General features: G+C 50.6%; 1 protein-coding gene across 2 annotated transcripts in view; it reads left to right on the plus strand.

Annotated features, from left to right (window-relative positions):
* The window catches only part of SEMA3G (semaphorin 3G), a 63,822-nt gene extending 39,637 nt beyond the window's left edge, over nt 1–24,185 (plus strand). The window contains exons 4-16 of one of the 2 annotated variants that reach the window (XM_014600140.3): nt 4,229–4,348; nt 6,126–6,216; nt 6,804–6,920; nt 7,457–7,599; nt 11,888–12,002; nt 12,123–12,192; nt 13,363–13,507; nt 14,185–14,416; nt 16,744–16,835; nt 17,951–17,992; nt 19,014–19,239; nt 19,899–20,038; nt 21,466–24,185. In XM_014600140.3, coding sequence (XP_014455626.1) covers nt 4,229–4,348; nt 6,126–6,216; nt 6,804–6,920; nt 7,457–7,599; nt 11,888–12,002; nt 12,123–12,192; nt 13,363–13,507; nt 14,185–14,416; nt 16,744–16,835; nt 17,951–17,992; nt 19,014–19,239; nt 19,899–20,038; nt 21,466–21,933 — 2,001 coding nt within the window. In that variant the 3' untranslated portion in view covers nt 21,934–24,185. The remainder of the gene's footprint in view (nt 1–4,228; nt 4,349–6,125; nt 6,217–6,803; nt 6,921–7,456; nt 7,600–11,887; nt 12,003–12,122; nt 12,193–13,362; nt 13,508–14,184; nt 14,417–16,743; nt 16,836–17,950; nt 17,993–19,013; nt 19,240–19,898; nt 20,039–21,465) is intronic. The other variant, XM_006275133.4, reaches the window with a different exon arrangement.
* The last annotated feature ends 614 nt before the right edge of the window (nt 24,186–24,799 follow it).

The raw sequence follows: 24,799 nt of genomic DNA on the forward strand, positions 1-24,799 counted from the left end.
TTCTCTTCCAGGTTCAATGAGATTTAAACTGAGGTTGCTGAATAACTCAGAATGATAGGAGCTCTATGTGAATCATAGCAACATGTCCTGTGATGGGCAATGAAAGCCAAAATTTCCAGCAAGTGCATTTCCCTGCAGGTAAAGGGATGATTCTATTAAACCCTCTCTGTCCAGCTTCTGAGCAGCTGGGGCCACATCCTACCCAGCCCTGGCGCACACTCTGTAGACTGCACACCACAGGGCCCAGGCTCTCCACTTCACCCTATGCCATAGGCCTCCCCGCTGTGCCATGCTGCACAGAGTCCCATCTCCCCTGAACCTCCAAGCCACAGGCTCCCTGAGTTGCAAGGGCCATGCTGTGACTTCACACCTCCAGGGGCTAGAGCAGGAAGCAGAAGCTGGAGGAGGGAGGGGGAGCCTGGAGACCCTGGTGATAACAGCTGGAGGGGGTTAGGGGAGCGGCTGTGAATTAACACCCTGCAGACCACATGAGGCCTGAGGGTCACCAGTTGAACAGCCCTGCGTTAAACCATAATGGGCAAAGAGGATGGTGGCTGGTGCTTTCACTGGAAGCCTAAATGAGTTAGGACCTAACTCTGCTCATGAATTGAGAATGGCAGTGAGATTAAAGAGTAAGCATTTGTGGCAGGACTTGGGAAGACCTCAGAGGTTCACAAAGCATGTGGGAGCTGTAGGGATTCAGCAGCTCCATAGATGAGGAACTTGTATAGGAATACTTGACTCTCCGCTGAACTGATGCATCTTTCCTCCGAGAATGTGTCCAACCCCTTTTTTGGCATCTGGCTAGATGTCAGCTTCCACACCATCTTGAGGCAGTGAGTTTCACACTTGAGTTGCACGCTGCATGAAAAAGAACTTCCTTTGGTTAGTTTTAAACTCACTACCTACTAGTTTCATGTTGTGACCACTAGTTCTGAGACTGTGAGAGATTAGCAAATAATAAATCCCTTTTTACTTTCTCTTCACCGTTTAGTGTTTTGTAAACCCTTATCAGGTACCCACTTAAGCTCTATTTTCTAAACTGAATAGGCCTAGCCTCTCAGTGGAGAAGACTTATTCTTCTTTAGCTACTCTGTATTAAGTGTCCCTGTGCCCTCAATGAGCCTGCAGTAAATGACAGCTAAACCAGGCCAGTTTAGCCCTGTCTCATTCAGTAGCGTGCTGCCTTGGTTTAGCTCTCACTTCAAGGTATGAGTGCACATATGGATGGTTACTGCAAAGCAGCTAGGACATGGTAACTGCTTGCCCACTGTTATTTGCAGGAGAAAGGTAGCTCCTGGTATTAGGATTGCATGGAATTACCACAGGAGTCACCTGTAAGCAGAGTTACAACTAGCAACATTTGGGACCAGTTGGTCTAGTATATGCTGCCTGACGTGATGAAGCAGAGAGGAGCTGGAGGAGAGACAAGGCTGCGCTATCAGAGAAAATGACTGATCACTTCTCTGCAGAGCGGCAGAGTTGGTTCTTCCTGAGCTGAGCATGATGAATAGATACTTAGAGCCTTCAGAGGAAGCTCTGACAGTCTCCTTGCTCTTGCTGCCCTTATCAGCCAGGGGATCACTGCTCCGGAAAGGGAGCAATTAATCCAGGTCAGTCATGAAAAGGCATTTATCTTCCTGCCCTGTGTAACTAACCGGCCTCCCCTTTAAATGACTAATTTGTCCAGAAGAAGGCCCTGCATGTCCGTCTGTCCGTCTCCTTTACTTCCTGCCTTTGTTCGCCCCATTCCCCTTCTCCAAAAAAAGCTCCGTGGGAGCGGGAGTGAGCACTACGCTGAGGAGTCTGTCTGTGTGACGTGGATGGCACCAGCCCTTGGGGGAAGGTGACCCCTGGTTTCCAGGCTGTGGCATGAGAACTTTCCTGCTTGTTTAATGAGGACAGGCTAGCGGACAGGGAGCACGCAGGGAAATACCCCCGTGCTGAGAGACAATCACCGTGCTTGTCACCCACAGTAGTACGTTGAGCTCAATGCAGGTGTGCTCTGACCTAGCAGAGATCATTCTTATTAGGGAGAGTTCACTTCATTAGGAAGTAGGGGAGAGTTCTTCAAGGAGGTGTCAGTGTGGACCCCATAGCAGGTGTCCTTTGAATGGCAGTTTCCACTGGGTCTGCACATGCACAATGTGCCACCATATGTGTTTCTGTGCCTCGAGGAAAAAGGGTAGGGCTGCCCCAACCCTCTGTCCATTCCCTGGCAATTGGGTCCACACTGATGCCATATGTAAGTAATCAGTCTTTAGTTTCCCTCCCTCCGTGGCCTTAGCATTTTATGATAGTATCTGGCTTTCTGCTTGTGCATGAGCTATACTAAAGAATAGGTGGTTTGGGATTAGAATTTGCCTTGTAGCCATCCCAAGGTGCAGTGGATACTTCTCATGCTGTGATAGCCTGTGTAACTAACCTTAGGATAAACCCAACCCCCAGCACAATGTTAAGACCCTGCCTTTTTCACAGCTCTCTCACCAAAGCCTCCATAGTGAAGCAAGAGAGCAGCCCAGTTTCACTCAGACTGGGAGACAGACATTCAGGCCTGGAACTCTGGAAGTGGTTTGACATTTCGGGATGGAGTAGAAGCTGGGTCCCTAAGTAAGAGGCTGTTTTCCTGACTTGATACACAGGGGCAGCATCCTCAGCCTGTGTAGCTTAGCCAAGCTATAATGAAGTACATAGAGCTTACTGATAGCTGAGAATCTGGCCCATAGTCTTCACATGTGTGATGCTCATCCAGGAGCCAGGCTCAGCCACTCCCTCCTGGGTACCACTGGGTCAGAATGAGTCCTGTACCTCTGCACCTTCCCTCTTCCTTCTGCGTGCAGCCTCCAATGAACTAAGATAATGTGTTCTCTGCTGCTTCTCTGAGCTAATACAGGAAGCTGCTGCACAAAGCAATATGAAGACCTCATTTCCTGGCCAGGGACAATGCAGTAGGTTGGGAGACTGACAGGGGCTGCTGCTGGGGAAGCAGCCGCTTGGACTGGAGTTGCAGGGAATAGGCTATGTGCCAAGCAACCATAAAGGGAATATAACTGTGTTGCTTGCCCTAGCGCCAATACAAGAACCTGCAGCTGAGAGCAGTGAGGGGATTCCCACTGCCTCCGTGGAGATAATGTCGTGAACACAGAAGATATGTCCTCAGAGAAGGGGAGGGAATTGGATGAGCTGAGCTGCTGTTGGAAGAATGTTCCCCAAAGGAATCGTATTGTTCTACATACTGTATGCGAAGGAACAAGGCGAGGGACATTAATGGTGTCACTGCTGAGAGCTCAGTGCAGCAAAAGAAACCCCCACCTGGTTTCACAACTAGGAGCACATATTGCTTCCTGCTATTGTGTCCAAGAGCCGGGGACCGGCCTTTCACTGCCTGCCTCAGCCCAGCCCAGATAGACTTGCTGGGAAAATCCAGCGTGAAGGGAACTTTTGCTGAACGCTTTGGATGACAGCATGAGAGTAGCGAAGGGCTTATTTCATTTACGGAGCTGTTCTGTTCCACAGTTGTACGATACTGTGACTCACTTGCGTCTAGACTCTGCTCTTTAGAAACCATGGGTAAACTCCCGGCTTCAGTTGCATGGAAAGCAGAGAGCCAATATTGTGTGCTGCTAACTCATATACCAGCTGTTCACTGATCAGTTGTGCATGTATGCGTGCATGTGAGTGTGTGTGTGTATACAGTATTGCCATCCCCAGATGTTCAAAATCCATGAGCCAACCCCAAAAATATTATGGGATTTCCTGAAATATTATGAGGGGGCTTAAAAATAATGCAATTTGAGTCCCCTTCTGTTGTTCTGATTTTTGACCCTTAAGAGTACCATCATGTTGCATTCCCAAACTTTTCTCCACAACCTTGAGAGCCAGAAAGGAAAGTTGAGATTCTCTTACATTCACTTGGCTCCAGGTCCTGGGGCTTTAAGAGAAACAAGATATATGGTGAGATCTGCAGTAAAACTGCGAAGGTTGGCAATGCTGCAGTGGTAAGACTTGACTTAGAGGAGCTGAATGATGTAATGGATTACTCTTTATTATACATTGCTGAGGCACCCGCTGCTCTGTAGTCCAGGCTCCATCACACATGCTCAGAGGAATGTTGGATTTCTTGGCAAACAGCATAGATATCCCCAGCTTTCCTGCTCACTGACAAAGGCGCACACAAGATGCGTCCCCCCCCGTCCCTCCCACTCAATCTCCACTGTGTTTCTTCCAGACCGAATGTGCCAACTACATCCGCACTCTTCATCCTTTCAACCGGACACACCTGCTTGCGTGTGGCACAGGGGCCTTCCACCCAGTCTGCGCCTTCATCTATGTGGGACATCGTGGGGAGGTAGGAGAGCACCAACAGAAGCTGGCACCAGCCACATACCACTGCATCACATCTCCATTTCCCTCCACAAATCTTCACTTGCACTCCTTAGCAGCCTTTTGCACCCAAACAACAAGCAGTCCATGGATGGCAGGGATCCATGACCCAGGTGGCCAGAGTGGATCCATGTACGATGCTTGCCTCATGCACCGCTAACCATGTGCCCAGCACTGGGAGCCATTCCACACCCAGCAAGCCCAGGCCTAGCACTGGGTGAAGGAGACGCAAGCAGCTCCTTGCAGTGAGACCCTGTCCCCAGATTTGTGCCAAGCCTCCATTTCCCCACCTTTGGGCATTTATGAATTTCCATCTGGATCCATCAGCCTTGATCCTTCCCCTCACCCTCCCCAGTGCTGGCTTCCTCTTGAGTGGTATTACTTTCCTCACCCCTTGCCTGGGCTGGGGCCATAAGTCAGCATGGCCTCCATAAGAAGGCCTTGCTGCCTCTCTGTAACTTCCTTCTACCCCAGAGGCTTGAGTCGCCCTTATTCAGAAAGGAGGAGAAAGAGCCCTTTCAACCAAGCTGTGTGTCATAATGACGGGGACCATCCTGGTCTGTGTTTGTGCCCCCTTACACTATGTGCTCCACCCACAGATACCTCAGCTCTTGACACTGGGAGCGGCAGGACACAATCAGGGCCCTGTTAGTGGTGATGTCTGCATCTAGCAGGTCCTGCTGTGGCCCTGGTTTCTGGTCTTGGAAGGTGCTTGTGTCACTGTGGGAGCTCAGGGCCATTTGTGTCTACAAGAGAGCCATACCACGTGCTTGAAGGGGTTGCTTTGTACCCCCACATGGGGCGAGAGACAGACTGGAGACCAGAGCTGAACGTCAGCATTGCTGGGGAGGAGGGAGAACGCATCTGCACGACTCTCAGCCTGGCTGTTAAAATGCATTCTGACTGCTGGCAGGGCCTGAAACCCTAGCTTCCCATAAATAACTAAATGTGTCATAATTGGAGACATTTCTCTGCAGGAGGAGGGGGAGAACAGCCCTCAGGATGTGTGAGGCCAGATCCTTAGCTAGTGTCAACCAGCACAGCTTGGGAGTGTGGCTGATTCACCTCAGTTGAGGATCTCACTGTGGTGCTTGAGCTATTTAATTCTCCTACAAAGCCAGGGCTGAGGGCCTCAGGCAGGAAGCTGGGTACACAGAAGGAACATTTCATTCTAAAGACCATATATTTTTTTCCCCCTTTCTGGCTGCATTTCCTCTATGTTTATTCCAGACCAATGCTCCCTCTGAGCCCCAGCTGCGCGTTCTTAAAGGCTTGTTCTTACATGTCACTGAAAACCCAATTTACCACACTTAAAAGGAGGTTGAAAAAGAATTCAGCTGCAGTGTGTCCCCCAGCCCCGCTCTGAGCGCAGCGAGAAGAGCATGCCCGTCACATGGCAATCAGTACTGCCATGGAAAATGCCCAGATTACAAACAATAGACAGCTCTTCCAGTAGCCCAGAGCCCCTTGGCACAAGGTCAAAAATGTTGATAGAAGAGCATGTGCCTATTTCTAGGGCTAGAAGTGCTGTGTTTCCCTATCCCATCCCTGGTAACATGTATGTGATCTCCGTAGAGGTGAGCTCCAGGCTCACCACCCATTTCACTAACTAGCCCTGGTTTAGGCTTGGGCTTCTGGCATGGGCCTAGAATCTCCAACCAAGATCTCGCACCCAGCTTGTACGTTGCCTAGTGGCATTACTTTATTGCCTTGCCTGTAATCTGTATTTCTCTTCTTCCCAGCACATGTTAAGCCTGGATCCCACAAGCGTGGAGAATGGGCGAGGCAAGTGTCCACATGAGCCCAACAGGGCATTTGCAAGCACCTTTACAGGTAGGTTTTATGCTCAGTCAGCAAGTGACTCAGACCTTTTCACTGACTATTACCTGCAAGGCCAAGTGCCGTAGTAAGATCATGCATTAACCCAAGGTCAGTCAGCTCCCCTGTACCTGAGGGCATACTGGGGAGAGGTTGTTGGGGGAGACTATTTCCCAGTGAGATTGTTTTAGGGTCAGAGAGCTTTGACCACAGCCATACTTCACAAGGCCCAGAGCACATTGGATCTGGGATCCCTTAGCAATGGTTAATAACCTCCACCCTACCTGGGGCTGTATCTAGAGTTTGTGCAGGGGGGTGGGCACAAAAACGCAGTTCAGGTTCTTTCCCTTCGAGGCACTTCTGCTGTCTCTCAAATTCTTTGCCTAGGAGAGCCTGTATTTGTGGCCATGGTTGACAACTGAACTGGATCACTGTTGCCAGTAGAAGGTTCCCTTTCCTGTCAGGCCATAGACCTCCTCATGATAATACATGTACATAGAGTCCAGTCTTTTCTGGTGGTGCTGCCCTCTTTTCCATGATGGGCTTGCCATGAGCAGGAGCAGGCCACAGGGTTTACTTTCTCTCTGGGGTTCTCTCACCAGGTGGAGAGCTGTATACAGGTCTCACGGCAGACTTCCTGGGCCGGGACTCGGTGATCTTCCGCAGCACGGGGACCCGCTCTGCTCTGCGCACTGAGTTGGATCAGCAGCTGCTCAATGGTATTGGCATGTTCCATTCGACTTTGCCCATGGGAACCATGCTGGCAATGTGCCATGAGACTGAAGCAATGGGCCACTGGCATTTATTGGAGCAATGAACAGCCACACTCTTCAACATAACTCCAATGTGCAGTACTTATCTAGAGATCCAAATCGAAGGACACAGTGTGGCTGACCATCAGGGTGGGGAAGGGGATTAGTCCAGGAGGGGGGGAAGGATAGCGGTGGAGAGGCATAGACTTGGGTAGTCCTGAATGTAAAAGTTGTGGTACCACCCACCCCACAGAGATGTGGCCCACCCGACGAAATGTGATTGAACGGGATGGTGCTCCTGGCCTTTGGACTTGCTTGTGAATGCATCCTGTTTCTTACTCCAGCCACAGCATGCAGAAGGTCTCTCGGCAAGTGTGCTAACACATAGGCCAACCTTGAGGGCAAGTGTTTCTGAGAGTCTGCCTTGTTCAGAGCTGGACAGAGCTGAGGCTGTTCTTGGAGTGTCATTGTTATAAGTCCTAGTGTTTCTCTGTCTCTCACAGACCCAAAGTTTGTGGCTGCCTACTTGATCCCTGACAATGATGATCGGGACAATGACAAGGTCTACTTCTTCTTCACCGAGAAGGTGGCAGAGTCGGATGGCAAAGGCCGTGCCATCTTTAGCCGCATTGGGCGAGTCTGTGTGGTGAGGTCATGGTGGGGGCTGTTGGGGTAACACTGAGTCAGCTATCCCAAGGAGCACTGAGTGCAGAGAGTTCAGGGGCTTTATGGACACCCACCTACTCCTGTTCCCTCCATCTTCCAACAAACAATTGCCTTTTTGAAAAATGAACATCCTCACAGAAAGCTTATGTTTTCTGGAAAAGAAATGTTGATTTTTCAATGAGAACCTGAACACTTGAAAACCAAACACTTTGATTCTGAAAGGCTGCCATGATGCCTCCTGTACTTTGGTACCAATCGCATACCAGACAGGTTCTGCCACAGCTCCTCTGGAGATGCATGAAGTAGCTCCTGTGCTACCAGAAAGGGGAACATCAAGAGCCTCCCTTATCCCCCTGCATGGACTGCTCAGCACAGGCTCACAGTCCTGTTGGATTGTCCTTTTCTTTTGTGTGCCAGTGGGTGTGCAGCAGGTGAAGCTGGCTATCTAGGAAGCTATGCCAGCAGGCAGGCAGGTATTCCCATAACACAAGAGTCTCATCAGTTTGCATGCTGAGGCTGCTGGAGAGGCAGCCCAGGACAGATTTCCAGTGCTTCATGCATTGCTGCTCAGGAAACAAGCAGCAGCTGGTCTTTGGCTCTGGAGTTGTGCGTTCCAAACAAAGCTTTCCCTGAGAGCATCATAGCTGGTGACCAAACTAGCCATGGGCTGCTGATCCGAAACCCACAGCCTCTTCTTGTTGACTTTGGTGGGCTGCCGATCAGGCTTTTCAGGACTTAGCCTTGAAATCGGAGCTGCTTCTTCCTTCCCTTTGGTTTCTGGAGTGAAATGTCTGAAGGTTGTTTGGCATTCAGAGTGTTTGCTAAGCTCTTCGAATCAAGGCCTCACAGGCCACATCTCCCATTCTCAAAGGCCACATAAATCTCTCTGGACTGCAAACATCTCTCCCAGCCCGAGTGAGAAAAATGAACTGTTTTATGGGCCTTTAATGTGGTTGGCACAAAACCCTACTGAAACCTTTGATGAAGAGCTTGGGGATTTAAGACTGACATGCAAAGCAGGGGCCTTCCAATTTCCCAACCAGGCCCATCCCACCTCCCCTTTTCTTCCTCTTCTTTTAAGTCAAAGACTTCTCCTTCCTACCTGATTTTGGACACAGTTTTGTTTCCAAAAGTGTCCAGTGGTGCAGTCATGTCATTGGGGTGCTTTTATGTTTTACTAAGTGACTTTAGCTGGGTTCAGGTAGGAAAAAAACCCAGACCCTGGCCACCTCATCTCCCTCAGCCATGCTGGAAGTTCCTATGAGTCTTGGTCACCCTCTTGCAGAGTCATGGCAGGTCTGAGAGCTACTTTTACACACAGAGTCTTGCAGAGACCTGGTTCTTTTTCCAGTGTAGATTGGTAAGCAGAACAAAGAATTTGGAGTTGCCTCTGAGGATATCTGGCCATGAACAGCTAGCTGAGTGCACAACCACCTCATGAATAAACCTGAGAGTCTTTATGCCCATCTCTTGGCTTGCCTTGTAGCATCTCTTCCTTTGTTCCAAAACTGGTAGCTCCCAGGAAGCCCACTGATGAGAGCAGCGGGCCACTTCCACCTGAGAATGGCTTATGCCACCCAAGCACCCTTTGTCATGTCCTGCCATGGGTGAATGGAGCTTGCATATAGAAAGAGCCAACATTTCCCCCTCTCGATCCCCAGCTGCTTCTCAGAAATTGTGACTTTTAGCATCATAGTAATGGTAAAAATCTGGCTTTTTATGGTCACGTCCCAATTTTTTCCAACAAGCAAGATGTTGGGATTCTTTTTCAGAGGGAGATAGAAGAGAGGGCAACTTTGTGCATTGCTGATGGATTTGAATCTTCTCTGGTCTGTGCGAAACATCACAAGGAGACATTACAGCTTCTCTCTGGTATTGCTGGTGGTGAGAATTTTGGACAGCCCTACTCTGGATTTGGAAGAAGGAGGGTGAACTTGGGAAGGAAATAAAAAGAGAGAAGATCAGCACCATCCCAAGGGGATTCCTACTTGGACACAGTGCATCGGTGCATCTTGCAGCAGAGCGGAGGCCCATGTCTCTAAGCGCATGTTGGAATGTCAAAGGCTGACCCCTGCCTCTCCCTGGGAACCCTTGGGTATTGTTTGGACAGGATGGCTCCAGTGTTTTAGCATAAGGAAGATGTCAAGCCCATGCATCTTCCTGGCCCAAGGGACCAACAGCTGTTGTTCACAGCTGCAGTGACATCACTCAATTAAGTGTAGTGACGGATGAGCTTCACTGCAATGTGTCACCAGGCCTCCTAGGGACCGTTGCCTCTATGCAGCACTAGCACACAACCCTGACAGCATTAATCCCTCACAAACCCTGGGGACATGGATCTAAACCAAACACCAAGGCTTGGCCAGCTGGCAAAGCTAAAGCAATCCTTGGTCTTATAGTCTGTACTGATTCATGAGTCTCAGTATCAGGGACCATTAGCAGACCTGTGTATTCTCTTGGATTAGCCTTATAGTTGCTTTGAGTCACCTTGGTCAGTTATGACAAATCTTATGTCCTGCTGTGATCAGAGTTAGATGCTTGAAGAGGAGCTGGAGTCTTTGACCTCACTGGCCTTGGAGGAAAGATGCCTGCCCTTCTCTGCCCTCCATATGGAGCCCATTCAAGTCTGTTAGCAATTTGGGGCAGGGGTGGAGTACGGGCTCTGGGAAGCCTGGGGAAGGCACTGTGGTAGAGCTGGCACAGCACCCAGAAGGCAGTGACTCAACCCTTGGCCCCATCATTCACAAGCAGGAGTTAGCAGCCCCAGAGATCCCAGAAAGGCAGGAGAGAAACATATTTCAAGAGAGATCACGGCAGCCTCTGCAGTTGCTCAGTGTGGGGGGTGCTGCCTTGGAACAGGCTCTGGGCAGTGTGTGCCTGTGCAGGGAGAAGAGAATCCCCACAGACAAATGCTGCCAGCCACAAGCTCTCTGCTCTCACCCGAACCCCAGAAATTACCACAGCAACAAAGAGGTTATTTATTGGTTATTTATTGGTTGCTGCTTAGAAAGGAACTCTGTGTGAGAGGCTGGAGGGGAGAGCAAGAACCCACCTCCCCCAGCTTCCAGCAGGGACCCCTTGCTGACTGAGATCAAGGAGGGTCTCTGCTTGCTGTCAGGAGCACAGCTTCACTATATGCTACTTCCATACCTTGGACATATGGAACCCATAGGCACAATGGTGGGTGAATCTTCCCTAGTGAGCAGCGAGGCCCCAGGGGTCAGTGCACTGCCCTTCCACCACTGTGCATCCAGGACTCCATCCTCTGCTGTATTGAGCTAATACTTGCAGCTGAGTGTGGCAGAGATGAGCATCTCTGAGCTGCAGTTTCCTCTCCCCTAATCCTTGGGCTGGATCAGCTCCAGGAACAAAGTTAGAGGTGCCACTTGGCTCCTGCAGAGAAAAATATTCCTCTGTCCCCATCACTGTAATGTCTACAGCCAGCTGTGCCTTCAGGGTGGAGGAGAGGACAAGTGATTCCTGGACTAGGTGCAATCCCCAGCTACCATTTGAGGGCAGCTTCAAGTCCATTTTGCAAATCCATAATGTATCCAAGAGGATTTAGCTTGGGCCAAGCCTCTGACCCTGACATTCAAACATGGCAGAGGCCACTAGTCAAATTACTTGGCCAGGCTGTTCTCAGTTCATCCGTATCTTTGAAACAATCTCTGCTGGAATTGCAAGAGGTGGAGCCTGTAGGTCCAGACTGAGCTGCATTGAAAAAGCTGTGTAGAAAGCCCAGGACTGGAATAGCAAGCGGATCTGGATCAGGAGTGAGAGGCACTGGCAGAGAGATCTAGGGTATCGGCTAGAGCAGCTGGGTTCTTTAGATCAGGACAGGTATGTGAGTGAAGCTAGCCCAATGCTCCAAGCCTGGCACCAGCCAGGATTGGTCTGCATTCACACACATGCCACATAGCCCCATGGCACAAAGCCTTTACATGTGACCAACAGCAGTGTGCGCTCTGGAACAGGAAACCAGTTCTTTTCTATGTGACTTAGGGATGGAGAAACAGAGGCAAGCTATCCATTTCTGGGAGCCAGACTGAAAAAGGCACCCTTCCCAAAGTGGCCATGGATTTTCAGTGTCTCTCTGGGTCTCATTGGGAGAGTCAGTGCACTAGATCAATCTCCCCCAGTCAGTTGCAATGTCCATGGATCCCAGCCAGATTCATTTCCTGAAGGGGTGGAGCAGCACTGTCCCAGCCTTGCAGGCAGCGTTCCCTTGTGAGCTTCATGTCAAGTAGAGTCCTCTCTTCTCCTTCCAGAATGATGCAGGGGGCCAGAGAGTCCTGGTCAACAAGTGGAGCACCTTCAACAAAGCCCGGCTGGTGTGCTCTGTTCCAGGTCCTGACGGGATAGACACCTACTTTGACGATCTGGGTAAGACGAGCTTCCACTCCCTTCTCATGTGGCTCTGAGACTTGGCAGGTCAGGATTGAGGTGGGTGTGTGGAGGGGAGTGGTTTGAATCTCCTTGGTGACCCTGTGTTCAATTTCATAGAGGACATCTTCCTACTGTGGACCAAAGAGGGGAAGAGCCCAGAGATCTATGCTCTTTTCAGCACCATCAGGTAACAGCTCACAGCCCACATGTCCTCTTATTTTCTGTAATACTGCAACAACTCTTCTCCTGCTGCCATGAAAAATTAACAGCAGACCCTCTAATCAAGTCCATAACTCTAACCCTACTCTTCTTTTCCCCTGTTGCTTTCTTTTATTCTTGTTTATTTTGCAATAGCATTTAGAGGTTACACTCTCTTTGTGCTAAGTGCAATACAAACACCACTGAAAGATGGTCCCAGTTCCAACATGCTGATCATTTAAGCAGTAATGGAATTATTTAGTCTTATAATTATACTATGTGGTAGAAGGTGAACTGCATGAGGCTAACAGTCAATACTGAGTTGTTTGGGGTATATTAAGACAAAGCCTCAGGGGGATAAATAAGCCTAACATGTGGTGTTCCTAAATGTATTCATGTGTTAGGATAATATAGTAGCACTAACTTCAAGATGGTATAATAGCTTCATACTCTGGCATTTAAAGTGGTAACAGAGTGCTGGCAGAGAGTGCTATGTGATTGACTTTGAAGGAGCTAAGTTATTAACGTAATCTGGAGCAAGATGGGTATAGATACAGTTGGTATATTAACAGCTGTCTCAAAATAAATGTATAACATCTTCCAGACCAGTCTTTTTGTGAGCTGAGAATGAAAACGTGTCTGTTGGTAACTGCGCTTTGTGGGTCATAGTTAAGGCTATTGTTTGGATACTTGATATTAATATCGCCAGGCCCAGGTTTGTGTTTGTGTCAAGGTATTTGACTCTTTATTCATGTTATGTAATTGATTCCTTGTCTTTTGATAGCTAAGATTCTTGTATTTAAGCCTATAACACTGAGTAGATAGATGTATTTTCATTAATGTTTTTGTTATTTTCTGGGCCAGCATTAATTGTAATTAATCCCAGTTCATCTGGGGCAGTGCAATCGATCTGAGGAGTTTGAGAGTCTGATATCAGTTCCTCCTGGTTGCCTGGGAGCTGGTGACTGAGTCCTAGCCCTCTAGGATGTTAATTTCCCTGTGACTTCCCATTTGCTTTTAGTGTAACACCTTTTGATGCCCCTGTTCCCTTGGGCTCATCCCCTAGTGCTGTTAACAGAATGATTGCCTGAAGCTGGGCACAAAATTAACCACCCTTCCCCACAACGGGCCCTGAATGGGGCACCTTTTCTCCTTTCAGCAATGTGTTCCAAGGCTTCGCCATCTGTGTGTATCGCATGGCAGACATCTGGGAGGTCTTCAATGGGCCCTTTGCCCATAAGGATGGCCCTGATCATCAGTGGGCTGCCTATGAGGGCAAGGTGCCATACCCCAGGCCTGGAGTTGTAAGTAATTCATGTTCTTGTTTGTAGAACAGTTGGAGGGGACTGGCTTTGTCAGAGGCTGGGCTAGTTGTGCACACAGTCATTACAGGTCACTATAGCTTCATTGTCTTGGAGAGGTGGGCTGTCACTTTGTACATGACACCAGCAGGGCTTGGTGGCAGCCTCATGACTCAAACTTTTCAGCAGTTGTTCTCTTGGGGACCATCATCAGGGTCCATTTCTGGAGGTCATATCCATTCTGGGGTATTTCATGGAGGCCAGTGAGCGAGTACCAGGCTTAGGGAAGCAGCATTTGTCCAGCCCCCAGCATCATACTTTTTCATCCAAGATAACAACGCTGGGCAGAGCCTTGCCCCCACACCCATCCCTGGTCTGTGTCCATGGTTGGATAAGAGAAAAGGAAATAGCACAGCAGGACTGGCATGGGGGAAGCTAGCAAGTTGGATCTGACACAACAGGCTTCCACCTGGACTGCCGGGAGAATGGATCTGAGTTGAAAATCTGTTGAAGCCCAGGTGACATCCTGAAGTGAAGATCCCAAAGCCCTTGTTTAGCACAGCAGGTGGCTCTTGAGCACTGGGGTAACAAGGTTGGAAGTGGGTTCTCTTGCTGGAGCAAATTTAGTGTCAGAGGCATAAACAAGAGGATGAAATGCTGTCTCTCTTGCTTTGTGCCAGTGTCCCAGCAAGACCACCAACCAGCCCCGTCGGCAGTATGGCACCACCAAGGACTACCCTGATGAGGTGCTGCACTTTGCCCGTGCTCACCCTCTGATGTACAAGCCTGTGTATCCAGTGCACCGCCAGCCTGTGCTGGTGAAAACCAACCTGCAACAACGGCTGCGTCAGATCGTGGTGGATCGGGTGGAAGCAGAGGATGGGCAGTATGATGTCATGTTCCTGGGGACAGGTGGGCCACAGTGGAAGAACATTTCCTGGAGCCTTGGCAATGCCAGGCATTCTCTGCTACATCTCCCCAAGCATGTCCCCTCTGGGCCTTCCTTCTCTGGGTCATTCAGCTGCTGCTCAGAGCACTTCTAATCAACATGGGGTTTAAAATGGTGGTAGAGGCCTATCTACACAAGGGTTGCCAACACTGCTATGTCTGGTGGGATTTAACCTGGGTGGGATAGCTGAATAGAGCAGAAATAGCCTCCTGGCTCTAAGGTCCATTTTGGAATAAAACTCATTTTTTCATTAATAATATTTCAGTTGGCAGCTTAGTAGCAACTCCAGATGCCGCTGACTGTACCTGGTTCCAGCTCTCATGATGGGGGAAAAAGGCGGCAGGATCTAGTGGTTAGGGGAGTTGGAAATCAGGTGAGATGGGTATAGACTTGACTACCATTAATCTGGCATATGGCCCTGAGTGAGTCATTATAGGCTCGGCAGTGCTATGTTGGCTAGCACTATGCAAGAAAGAGACTTGGGGGTCATCATTGACCACAAGATGAACATGAGCCTGCAATGCGATGCTGCGGCTAGTAAAGCGACCAAAACGCTGGCTTGCATCCATAGATGCTTCTCAAGCAAATCCCGGGACGTCATTCTCCCCCTGTACTCGGCCTTAGTGAGGCCGCAGCTGGAGTACTGCGTTCAGTTTTGGGCTCCACAATTCAAAAAGGATGTGGAGAAGCTTGAGAGAGTCCAGAGAAGAGCCACGCGCATGATCAGAGGTCAGGGAAGCAGACCCTACGATGACAGGCTGAGAGCCCTGGGGCTCTTTAGCCTGGAAAAGCGCAGGCTCAGGGGTGATCTGATGGCCACCTACAAGTTTATCGGGGTGACCACCAGTATCTGGGGGAATGTTTGTTCACCAAAGCGCCCCAAGGGATGACGAGGTCGAATGGTCACAAACTACTACAAGATCGTTTCAGGCTGGACATAAGGAAGAATTTCTTTACTGTCCGAGCCCCCAAGGTCTGGAACAGCCTGCCACCGGAGGTTGTTCAAGCGCCTTCATTGAACACCTTCAAGATGAAACTGGATGCTTATCTTGCTGGGATCCTATGACCCCAGCTGACTTCCTGCCCTTTGGGCGGGGGGCTGGACTCGATGATCTTCCGAGGTCCCTTCCAGCCCTAATGTCTATGAAATTTGATCCCCTTGTGCCCTTGTGATCCCACCAGAGTTCATTAAAAATTTTCAGCTGAACATTTTCCATCAAAAGAGTTTTAGGTCAGCTAAAACGAATTCCCATTAATTTTAGGCAAATTGTTTTGGTCAAAACAAAGCCCAATCTAATGGAAAGTGTTTGAAAAGCCAGAATATTCCACTTTTACCTTCCTCAAACAAAGTGGTTTGATTTATTTAAATCAATGTGATTTGCTTCTAGAGTAGCTTCACTTCTATTTAAAAATCTCTTTAAGAAATTGAGGAGAATTAAAAAATGAAACATTTGATTCAACTCAAGAATGAATGTTTTGGATTTTCCCAAAACAGTTTGAAAAACAATGGGTGTCTTTACATGCTCTGGGGTACCAGGGGGCACTTTAATTAAAGCGGCTTTCATTAAAGTGCCCCCAGTCTCATGTGCATTCAGCATCCTGTGCTTCAAAATGGTGGTTGGGGTGCTTTAGCTAAAGCTCGTTCACTGCCATTTTGAAGTGCAGGGGCACTGTATGCATGTGATGTGGAGGTTGCTGGAGTATGCTAATTAGCACCCTTCAGCAGACTTGATTTAATTGAATCTGCTTTGACATGTGCTAATTAGCACACTTCAGGGCAGACGTCTGGCATGTGTATAGGTGCCCGTTCATTTTAGGTCAACCCAAAGCCATTTTTATTTCCAGTTTTTTGGTTTAGTCAGCAAACCGAAATCTCGGTTATTTGCACAGCTCAATGGATAAGACCCTGGATTATTCATAGGACAAACCTATGTACCAGTGTTAGATAGGACTCATCACTATGAAAGCTACGGAACAGCATCGTCTCACTGATTCAGAGTATTTCCTTGAAACACTCTAGCAAGGAAGACGAATGGTAGGTTGCTCCCTTGCTGAGTTTAGGTCCTGACCTTTCTGGCATAGATCTACACTGCTGCTGTTTGGTGTTAGGCCCTGGACACTGACAGACAGTGAGGAGTTTACTCATGGTTGCTGGTTGAAAGTAGATTTTTGGTTGAGGCAGGAAGATTGTCCTACTGGAGCAGGAATTGTCCCCTGTCCCCACTGCAGATGTTGTCAGGATACTGAAGAAAAGGGCTCATAGTAATGCTTTTGTTCTGCTCCCTTCCAGATGCTGGCTCCATTCTGAAGGTCATAGCCCTGCAGAAGGGAAACTTTGCAGCTGCCGAAGAAGTCATTCTGGAGGAGCTGCAGGTTTTTAAGGTGAAAAAAATGCACGTGTATGCATGTGTGTATGTGTGCGTGTATGTGTAATATTGTGTGCTGCACATGGGAGAGCCCGTGCAGTTCTGTCTTGGTACACAGACACTTCCATGTGTCCCATATGACTGTACTGGAGGCAGGAGCATGTACGCTCAGGGTGGAATTAGCTACATGGATAAAACTTAGGCCAAGTCAGCATATGCTGTAGGTGCAGTCTGTACTGGCATGTGCTCGGCATTTCTGTGCAGAGCATATGCTGGGTGACTGTTGCACGTAAAGCACATACGGCTCTTAGTGTGCACATAAGCAGTGTGGCTAAATGCCTACAGAGCTGGCGGCTGGGTTTCCCTCTCATACTGGCATAGGGAAAGAAGCCCAGCAAACCCCATGTTGTGAAACTGGAACAAGAGAAAGGATAGTTTGGTCCAGCCCTTGCGGATGCTTCCTGCACGTGAATGTGTGGGCCCTGCAGGCGGACTCCATGATTTCCCTCCCATAGGAACAGTGGCTCCAAATGCTCTATGTAGCTCTCATCACCAATGGGGGCTCTTATCTAGTATGATGCCCCTCCCATGCCCTCCTTCACCCAGCACCAGAACTAGGAGTCAAATAGTGAGCATCAGCCGGAAAGAAAGTAGCTGTTTTGCAGACTCTGTAGAACTGGGTCCTTAATCCAGTTCTAGAAGAACCCAATCCTGAAAGGTGCCAAGTGCCCACTGCTCCCAGCCACCTTGGGGAGAATGATGGACAACTGCAGCGCTTAGGGTGAGGCCTAACTTTGGAAGAATGGGCTTTTGGGATGAAATGTTTGCTAGTGACAACATGGCAGGAGGCTGAGGGAAGGGGCTGGCCTCCTCCTTTTTGGAAGCTGTAGCTCCCACTAGTGTTAATATGGATTTGTTGAATCCTAGAAAGCAGGAAGCTCTAGACAGGATGCTGGTGAGGTGTTGATGTCTGGGGATGCATTTGTGTTTACTTGTGGAGAGCCAGAGCCTGACTGAACCTATGAAAAACTGAAGATACTCAAGGGAGAACATGGGGCTTCTGAGGAGAGAAGAGTGGTCATGTCTGAAACTTGTTGTAACTGAAGGTCTGTCTCTTTTCCTCTTCCCCAGGCTCCTACTCCCATTACTGACATGGAAATCTCTGTCAAACGAGTGAGTACTGTCTTCTCTTTAGGACAAACATAAGGAAAAATCCAGCCTGGTTAGCAATTGTGCCCAACAAATGCAGACACAATTCAATTGTGCAGAGACCGTGGGACAAGTCGGGGCTGGAATTGTTGACCCTTCTGAAAACCAGCGCAGCATCCTGGGCTGGACTAGAGCCAGCAGAAAGGCTCAGTGCCTGAAGATTGGCAGATGCTTCAGCACTGTGGCAGCTGCAGCTCTGGGGACAACATCCTGTCTATCCAATGGCCAGTGCTGGATGATTTCATACAGAGGGGAGCAGTGGGGTTTGCCCTGCAAGGCCATCTCACAGCCTGATAGTTCTTACCATATGGAAGTTGTCCTGGTATTCTTCCCTGGTAATCTCACTGCTTCCCTTTAGTTAAACCCTCCTTGCCCACCTAGGGAAAGGTCCTCTCCTTCCTGAGTCTCTATTTGTTCTATTTGCTCTAGGAGTTACATGCAGTGTTCCCTCTAAGCTGCGTGGTGTGCACAGCCCTGCAGGTGCACTCATGCTGTGCTGCCACACATGCCACACAGCTTAGAGGGAACACTGGTTACGAGAGGTGAAAAGGGTGGCTTCCTCCCATGAAGCCAAATCCCAGTGGCTGGTGCTCAGTCCAGGGCCCTTCCGTCGCAGCTCTACCAATGTACATTCATCCTTATGCTTGGCATTCTCCATTATTCCAGTCTTGGGGTTCCCCAGCCAGCCTTGTTAGTGCATCACTGTTTTTCCTGGTAGAAAATCCTTCTGAGCTCTCTGAGCCTGGCCCTATGGTTGGTTTCACTGTGGACATCCATCTCCCAGAGACTAAGCTAAGGGAGGTGGTTTCCACTGTGTCCTGAGGCAGGTGTCTGTTGGAGAGGACAATGCTCCAGCCCCATTGCTCTGCTGAGAGCCCTCAGATGGCTGGTGGACCACGAGATGCCCCTGGAGATGTAGTATCTTGGCTGAGCCCTCCTTCCTGGCTACCCGCCTGACCCATCCTGTTTTCTTGTGTTCTGACAGCAAATGCTGTACGTGGGCTCCCGCCTGGGGGTGGCTCAGGTGAAGCTGCACCAGTGTGAGACCTATGGCACAGCCTGTGCTGAGTGCTGCCTGGCACGGGACCCATACTGTGCCTGGGATGGTGTCTCCTGCACCCGCTACCAGCCAGCGGGCAAGCGCCGATTCCGCCGCCAGGATATCCGTAACGGGAACCCCATGCACCAGTGCCTGGATCAGAACCTGACCCGTAAGGCAACCTGCTCGTTCTGTGTGTACCACATGGGCAGGGAATCACAAGCACAGGCTGAGAGGGACTGTCCTTTTCCTCTAGCATCCAGGGCTTGTATCCAGAGGGCCTGTGAGCACTCCCAGCTCTCCTGCTCACAGGCACAACTCAGTCCTTGGGTAAACATGGCAATGTCTAGGTGGGGCTGACCCCTCCTGCAGGATCCAGGAGCTATAAGTGTGGCTGAGCAGGTCCTTCCCCCACTCTTGGTGCTGTCCTGAGAGGAGCAGTGCCCACCCATGTCCCTGTGGGATGTGCTAAGCATGGGTCAAGTGGCCACTGATGAAGCAGGACCTTCTGCACCAAAGGGTTCTTTGATCCCCATGTACCAATGCTATCTCACCACCTAGGGATGTGAAGACTGAGTCCTCTGTCAAGGACATACACTGCCTTAGTCTCATATAGCAAATCTTGGCTTGCCATGGCCAGATGCATCCCACCAGCAATATGGGGCTTTCCACATGACCCAGGGTGAAGAAATTTCAGAGCCCAAGGGCCAGAGGCCTTTGTCTGTCCAGAAGCAGGGTTATTCTGAGGGGCTGGGAAGCTTTGCTGGTGGCCCTGGGGTTGAGGCTCCAGATTAATCTCAGGGCTCTAAACAAATGCCTGTATTTTGCCAGTGGATGATTTTGACAGTGCTGAGGAGAAGCTGGTCTATGGGACAGAGCACAACAGCACCTTCCTGGAGTGTGTCCCCAGGTCACCCCAAGCAACCGTGCAGTGGTTCGTGCAGAGGCCCCAGGATGAGCAAAGGGATGAGGTGAGTCCTCCACCCGACATCCCCCATGTCTACTCTGATGCCCTCACACTTACCTTCACTCCCTAACAGGATCTCTTCTACTCTCCTGGACTCATCAGGGTGCCTGCTTTTATCCCAGCTGGTCTTGGGACTGTTTCCTGCCAGCAGCTGCTGAAGAAAGGGGGTGCTTTTGAGACTCCTGCCAGTACATCACGCTGCCCCTTTCCCAAGGCTCCCCATGCACTCTGAAGACCCAAGGCATGTGGCTATGGGATCTCCCCAGCCCTCTCCTAGAGTCAGCACTTGGGTCTGGAAGGGGGTGGGATTTTGTCTGGGGGGTCTCTGGGCCAGGTATGTCTACACTGGTGTACTGAGCATGGTGTGCTCCAGGCTGTCCCATTCTCCAGCCATGACTGAGCACACACAGGAGAGGCAGGCCAGAGGGGCCTCACTGGTAAAGTGCTGTACACATTCCCCCAGCTGGGCTTATGCCATGAGATTACCCAGGAGACAGCACTCCTGGAGGTCATCAGACCTATAAACACCTGACTCCAGGGGGGCTGGAAGGAGGAACAGGAATGAAAGAAGAGTCTGTTCCTTCAGTGTGGGGTGCCCCTGTGCTGGCCCTGCAGGGCTGACCAGTTTCTGAGGATCTCTCCACAGGTGCCCTGCCTTCTGGGCAGGTGGTTTTTGAGGCATTTCTTGCTTTGTATGGGGTGAGGTGAAAATGGAGCCAAAGGGGAGGTCTTCCTGAGATTACTCCCCTGACATCTCTGGGGTAACACTAGAGAGGAGTTTGCCCTGTGCTCTCTGGCACTTCTGGCCCAGCCAGCTCATTCCAAGAGCCTCATGCTGCTCCTCCCTGAGTGCTTGGTCCACAGGCTGCACCTTCAAAAGCAGCCTTGGCTCTCCCACTCCTCATGTCTCAGCCTGGCTGCCTCCCTTCCCCCCTCCAAGCCCAACTCTGGATATTCCCAAGATAGACTCAAGATGGAGGAAGGTTCCCACAGCCTGTGTCAAAGTTGTATGAGGGGATATATGAGCCCCTGACCATAAGGTCCTCCCCCATCTAATACACACACACACATATAGAACCAGGTGGAAAGCTGCCAGTGTTCCTATAATGACGGGGAGGGAAAGAGACAATTCCCAGGGCATCAGTTAAAGGGGAAGTATGGGGAACATGTCTTGGATGTGCCTAATACTGACTGGCTTGGTAGCAAGACACCAGAGCAGGGGTGGCTTTTGGTCTGATCCTAGGTGACTGGAGACACCAGGGGCCCTTTGCTTTGATCCTGTGGGGTTTACAGGAAGGAGCCAGGTGGATGGAAGGTACCAGGGGGACCCATAGTCTGTGGCCGAGGTGGCTAAGAGGGAGGCAAGGTGTCAGGGCATGTGGTGGGCGCAAGCCCAGCAGTCTTTAGTGTTCCCTTGTTTCATTGCCGCAGGATTTCTTGCAGGTGAAGACTGATGAAAGGATCCTGAAGACAGAGCAGGGACTGCTGTTCCGGAAGCTGTACCGCCAGGACGCTGGCACCTACTACTGCAAGACTCTGGAGCATGGCTTCACCCAGACCATCACCAAGATTGCACTGGAGGTGATCGAGAGTGAGCAGCTGGAGCACGTCTTCCAGCGGGAGGATGAGCCAGTACGCCCGCCCTGCCTGGTGCCAGAGCCACGTCTGCCACATGGGCAGAGGGCATGGTTCAAGGACATAATGCACCTTATTGGCTATGCCAATCTGCAGCGGGTAGAAGAGTACTGTGAGCGGGTGTGGTGCAGCGACCGGCAGCGCCGCAAGGGCAAGCTCTCCAAGGGCAAGAATGCACTTGTCATCCCAGACACCACCAAGAAAGGAAGGAGCAAGCAGCACAGTGAGAGGAACCGCATGCCCAGGCAGGCTGTGGCCACATAAGAGTTTTTAGGGAAGGGGTGGGGGGTGGGACATGGGACTGGGGTGACCAGTGTGGAACATCCCCTCCCCATAAACGAGGATCAGCCCACCCAGGAGTGGTGTCCAGACTGTTCTGACAACAGGACTCGCCAAGCCAGCATGACTGGGCCTGGAGACATCAGCCCCCAGAGGCCCACGGCAACTGCTTGCCACCTTCATCTCCAGCACCAAAGGCAGCTTGGGGAGCCTCCTCTGACCACCGAGCATGTATTCCCCACCCTGCTCCGCCATGCCTCCTGCTTGGCAGCACCTTGCTTCTGACCTGGTTGTAGGTGCATGGAAGGTCCTAGTGGTATTCATCACAACAGTGGGAAGTCCCTGGCTATCTGAGCACATCCCCCAAGATAGAGGGCTGCCCCTGAGAGACATGATGCTCAGGAGGACGGTGCGGCAGAACAAAGCAAAATGGACAGGTGGAAAATGTGGTGGACAGTGCACGTGGGGCTGAGAGAGAAGCAGCATTGTTTCTAATGGACAGAGCAATGGACTGGGACTCTGGTAACCTGTGTTCTCTACTGCTGGCCTCTTGGGTGACCTTGAGCAAGTCACTTCCCGTCTCTGTGCCTCCGTTTTCCCATCTGTAAAATGTGGATAATGCTCTTGACCTCTTTTGTAAAGTACTTTGAGACCTGCTGGTGGCAAGCATTGTATAAGAGTGCAGTACTGTTCTTGTGGTGGTTCATTGAGGTAGGCTGCTATTGCTGATGAGAGGGAAGGGAAGAGCCCTGCCGGGCGCACAGTGCTGGGATGGCCTGTGGGGTCAGAACAGAGCTTCTGCCAGGGTTGGGACAGACCGGCTGGGCTTCCTCAAGCAGTGCAGCACAGCCTGTTCCTGAACAACCAGCAGGAGAATCACTTTGCAGTAGGGTGCGGTTTCCTGCTCTGAAGTCTCCCATGATGCAGTGCGAGCTGGGGAGAAGGTATCACCAGGCAGCTATGGACATTACGGGCCTTCCATGGGAACTTTGTTGACCTCTCTGCTCTGCTGTGGCACTGGGCAGTGGCAGAATGGAGGTCCTGGGCATTAGCTTTGCATGTGGCCTGCTGCCACGTTTATCCAGCCCTGGACCCCACTCCTGCACAGTATCACGGCAACAGTCACCCAGGTACAGGACACCCCCCCCCCCACACACACACACACGGTGTCATGGCAACAGTCACGCAGCCACAGAACCTCCCTCTTGTTCAGGAGAGCATGGACCCCCCCCCCCCCCACACACACACACTCAGTATCATGGCGGCCTTCAATCTGCCGAGGAACCCCCTCCTGCTTGGTGTCACAGCAACAGGCGCCCAACTACGGGATGTTCAGGACCTGTGACCTGGAGCTGAAAGGCTCTGTCTGTCTCCGCTGATCCCCTGGGCTCAGCGCTCTCCCTCTCCTCAGCCGACTCACTTAACTAGTGCCTGCTGAATGAAATCCATCAGCTTTCTGAACAAATAAACCAACCCTCGCTCTGGGGGCTGGGGCTTGGAGTCAGTTCTCTCTTTGTTTTTGCTGCTGGGGAGGGGGGTAGCAGGGATGATGAAAGGTCTCTCAGTGAGCGCTGCTTGCCATTAATAGCTGTTTCCAAAACACGTTTCCAGCTGGGCTCTGGGGCTGAAGCTGATTGAGTTTTTCCAAACCTATAGAGGACAATGTAGGTTTTCATCAGAGAAGGCAGCAGAAATCAAAGGGCCAGCATTCAATCCCCAGTGGTTTTTTCCTTTGGGATCACTCAGGAATAATGTAGCCAGTCTCCACCCAAAACAGACTACTTGCCCTCATCTGCCCTCCAGCCCTTCTGATACACTCAGCCAGTTCATGCCTTGAGGGGAGGAGGGGAGTATATCACATGCTCTGTACTGCAGCTACGTATTTACTACCCCCCCTGGCTGGGTGGAAATCATAGCTTCAGACTCTTTGCTACAGCTGAGATCCAATCAACACAGCAGAGAGGGGGAGCCAGGCAGGCAGTGCTAGAAATTCTCTGCTTGGCAAGGCCCTGGTGCCTATTAGAGCAGCAGAGGAGCTACTCCATTTGCCACCTATGTGACAGGCTTTCTTGCATACCTGCCAGCCTCCAGCTTCTTTACTATTCATTCCATCCAGGAAGAGCACACGCCAACTACAGATGCTTCCTCAGCCTGACGAAGGGTATTTATACCCGAAAGCTTGCAAAGAAGAATTTTTCCAACTATTTGAGTCAGTCTAATAAAAGATATAAGATTTACCCAAAGAACCTTGTCTGCATGTGTCCAGCTGACTGTCTGCCAGCTATGAATAGCCTGAGCACTGCAGTCACATCTGTATGCTGGGGTTGTAGTGGAGAGGAAAGGTCTAAGAGCTGGCTGTGCAAGCCTGGTATCCCCTGAGAGTTTCTGCCTGCCAGTCTATGGGTATGGCCCTCTACTAAGTACTTATGGAGATTCTTGTGGAAACACCATGGCAAGAGCTGGAGCTTGAAAAGTCTGTTCCCGAGGTCAGGGGACACAGCGAGTGAGAGCAGTCCAACCCTGGGTTGCCATGGCTCTCTGCCGTGTTGGGAATGCTCTGACTCAGCCTGAGCAACAGCCCGCCTGTGCCCTAGTCACTGAGACTCCCCCATCCTCTCCAGAGCCTCTTTCAGCCAAAGGTGGTGCAACCCACAAAGGACCAGGCTTCTTCCAAGTCCCATTCTGCAACCTGTCCCCAGTGCAACTTCCAGGGAACTCAGTGGGAGAGTTTCCCCTGCACAGAAAGAGGGCTCTTATGCAGGGTTCGTATGGAGGCGTCCCCTAGCCCAGAGCACAGCCCCAGGCTGACAGCAACACGCCCAGAAGCTCCTTAGCCAGAAAGTGGAATATT

Source organism: Alligator mississippiensis, chromosome 12 (genome assembly GCF_030867095.1).
Source record: "Alligator mississippiensis isolate rAllMis1 chromosome 12, rAllMis1, whole genome shotgun sequence".
Classification (NCBI taxonomy): Eukaryota; Metazoa; Chordata; order Crocodylia; family Alligatoridae; genus Alligator; species Alligator mississippiensis.